Consider the following 2,308-nt stretch of genomic DNA (forward strand, 5'->3'; position numbering starts at 1 on the left):
GCCACCTGACCGTCCACGAAAGAGACTCAGAATTGGGCATGATTTGTTCTGCCAATTTACAAATTTAAATGTATAGCATGTCAGTTTTGACAGTGCTTGGCAGTGCATGGCTTAATGGTTAGGGTGTTGGATTTGTGATTAGTAAGATTGTGGTTTCAATTCCTTGACTGGGTGATGTGTTGTTCTTGAGCAAAACATTTCATTTCACATTGTACCAGCCCACTCAGTTGGCAAAAATGAGTTACCATGTGACTGACTGTCTAGAAGGAAGTATTTATGCCAGAGAATCTGCGAAAAGGTCCTATGTGTCTATGACTTGAGAAGGAACTTTATCCCTTTTTTGACAGTATGCCAGATATTCAATCGACTGAACTTGCTACTCAATGGTGGCTGAGTATTCCACAGACACTTGTACATGTAACATAATTCTAAGGCAGAACCAACTTTACAGCTAATGAACATCCAACTGGCTTCTACAGTTTCTGCCTACTCAATGTCCATCTCAAAACTTGGATTGACTTGAATGTTATGGTAGAAAACACTTGCCCTAGATGCCATGCATTGGGATGGAACCCCAGATCTCATGATCATGTGGCTAACATTTTAACTATTCAAGAAAGCTTTTATCTTTCACTTGTTTCAGTCATTAGACTGTGGCCATGCTGGGGCACCATGTTGAAGGGTTCGGTTGAACAAATCAACCCGTGTGTTTATTTTTAATCCTGCTACTTGTCTCACTGATTGATCTCTTTTGCCAAGCCACTAAGTTACAGGGACATAAACAATCCAATAAGTCATCAAACAGTGACGGGGAACAAACAATGGACACACACACAGATAATAGTTATCCACACAATTTTTGTCTAGCAAATTCATTCACAAGGCATTAGTTAGTCTGGGGTTATAGTAGAAGACGCTTGCCTAAGCCGCCACACAATAGGGCTGAACCTGAAACCACATGGTTACAAAGTGAGCTTCTGAGCCACACAGCCATGCCCAGCAGAACTATGATAACCAACATAAGTTCACAGAAAAAAGAAGAAAAAAAATTACCCAATGTATCTGGAATGTCTGTTCTTGTTTTAGGCTTAGTAGTTGCAATAGAGATAATGTTAGAGCGTTCGCTGATGAAACGACCTCGTCCTTTCTCCTCGTCTTCACTCTCACTGCTCTCCTCAAAGCCTTTAATAGTTTTGTCCTGTAACAAACAAAATTTCAATAAAACATTAACAATATTTTCACATTTGAAATAATTTTCTGTTTATATTTCTTGCTTAAATCTACTAGTACAGACAAACCACCCCCAGAATTCCATAGCTCACTTCTACTTTAATAACAAAACCATAAGTTCATGTGGCTGTTTCCTCTATTGTTATGTATACCATTTCAATTTGCTCCCTAGCATATATATAGGGGAAAAGTAAAAAGAAACAAAGAAAATGCACACTAGGTATAAAAGTAATGGCTTTTTTTATATCATCATCATCATCATCGTTTAACGTCCGCCTTCCATGCTAGCATGGGTTGGACGATTTGACTGAGGACTGGTGCAACCGGATGGCAACACCAGGCTCCAATCTAATTTGGCAGAGTTTCTACAGCTGGATGCCCTTCCTAACGCCAACCACTCAGAGAGTGTAGTGGGTGCTTTTACGTGTCACCCGCACAAAAACGGCCACGCTCGAAATGGTATCTTTTATGTGCCACCCGCACAAGAGCCAGTCCAGGGGCACTGGCAACGATCTCACTTGGCTTGCCGGGTCTTCTCACGCATACATACAAATAAATGATCTGAGGGGAAATTAAGAAGTATAAAAGCCATTATTATGAGTTGACATAGCAAGTCATACTGTTTCGTCATTGCTGTTCACTGACTGTTGATTCAAAGTCAGTGAACAGTGATGATGAAACCAGTATGACTTTCTATATTGAACCATAATAGTGATTTTTATACTTCTTAATTCCACCTCAAATCATTTATCTGTATGTATATATCTTTGTTTTTATTAAAAAAATAGGTAATTACTTTTATACCTAGAGTGCATTTTCTTTGTTTATTTTTACTTTTCCACTATTTATACCACATGGAGTCTTTTTTCTTTGAAATCTGTTTCTATCATATATATATATATATATATATATATATATATATGTATGTGTGTGTGTTAAATTCTTCAGTTCTCTCTACAGATGTTGCAGATTCATGGCTTTGGTATTAGTTGATTCATTTATTACTTGTTTCAAATGAACTATTCTATGCTAAGTGACAGAATGAATTTATATCATAGCATCAACACACACACACACA

At 37.9% G+C, this 2,308-nt stretch overlaps 1 protein-coding gene across 2 annotated transcripts in view; it reads right to left on the bottom strand.

The window, feature by feature from the left end:
- Window positions 1-2,308, bottom strand: part of LOC106873024 (RNA-binding protein 33) — a 54,655-nt gene that overhangs the window by 23,345 nt on the left and 29,002 nt on the right. For both annotated transcript variants that reach the window (XM_052973006.1, XM_014920224.2), the window contains exon 7: window positions 1,054-1,198. In XM_052973006.1, the coding sequence (XP_052828966.1) occupies window positions 1,054-1,198 (145 nt within the window). The remainder of the gene's footprint in view (window positions 1-1,053; window positions 1,199-2,308) is intronic.

Source organism: Octopus bimaculoides, chromosome 1, assembly GCF_001194135.2.
Source record: "Octopus bimaculoides isolate UCB-OBI-ISO-001 chromosome 1, ASM119413v2, whole genome shotgun sequence".
Lineage (NCBI taxonomy): Eukaryota > Metazoa > Mollusca > Cephalopoda > Octopoda > Octopodidae > Octopus > Octopus bimaculoides.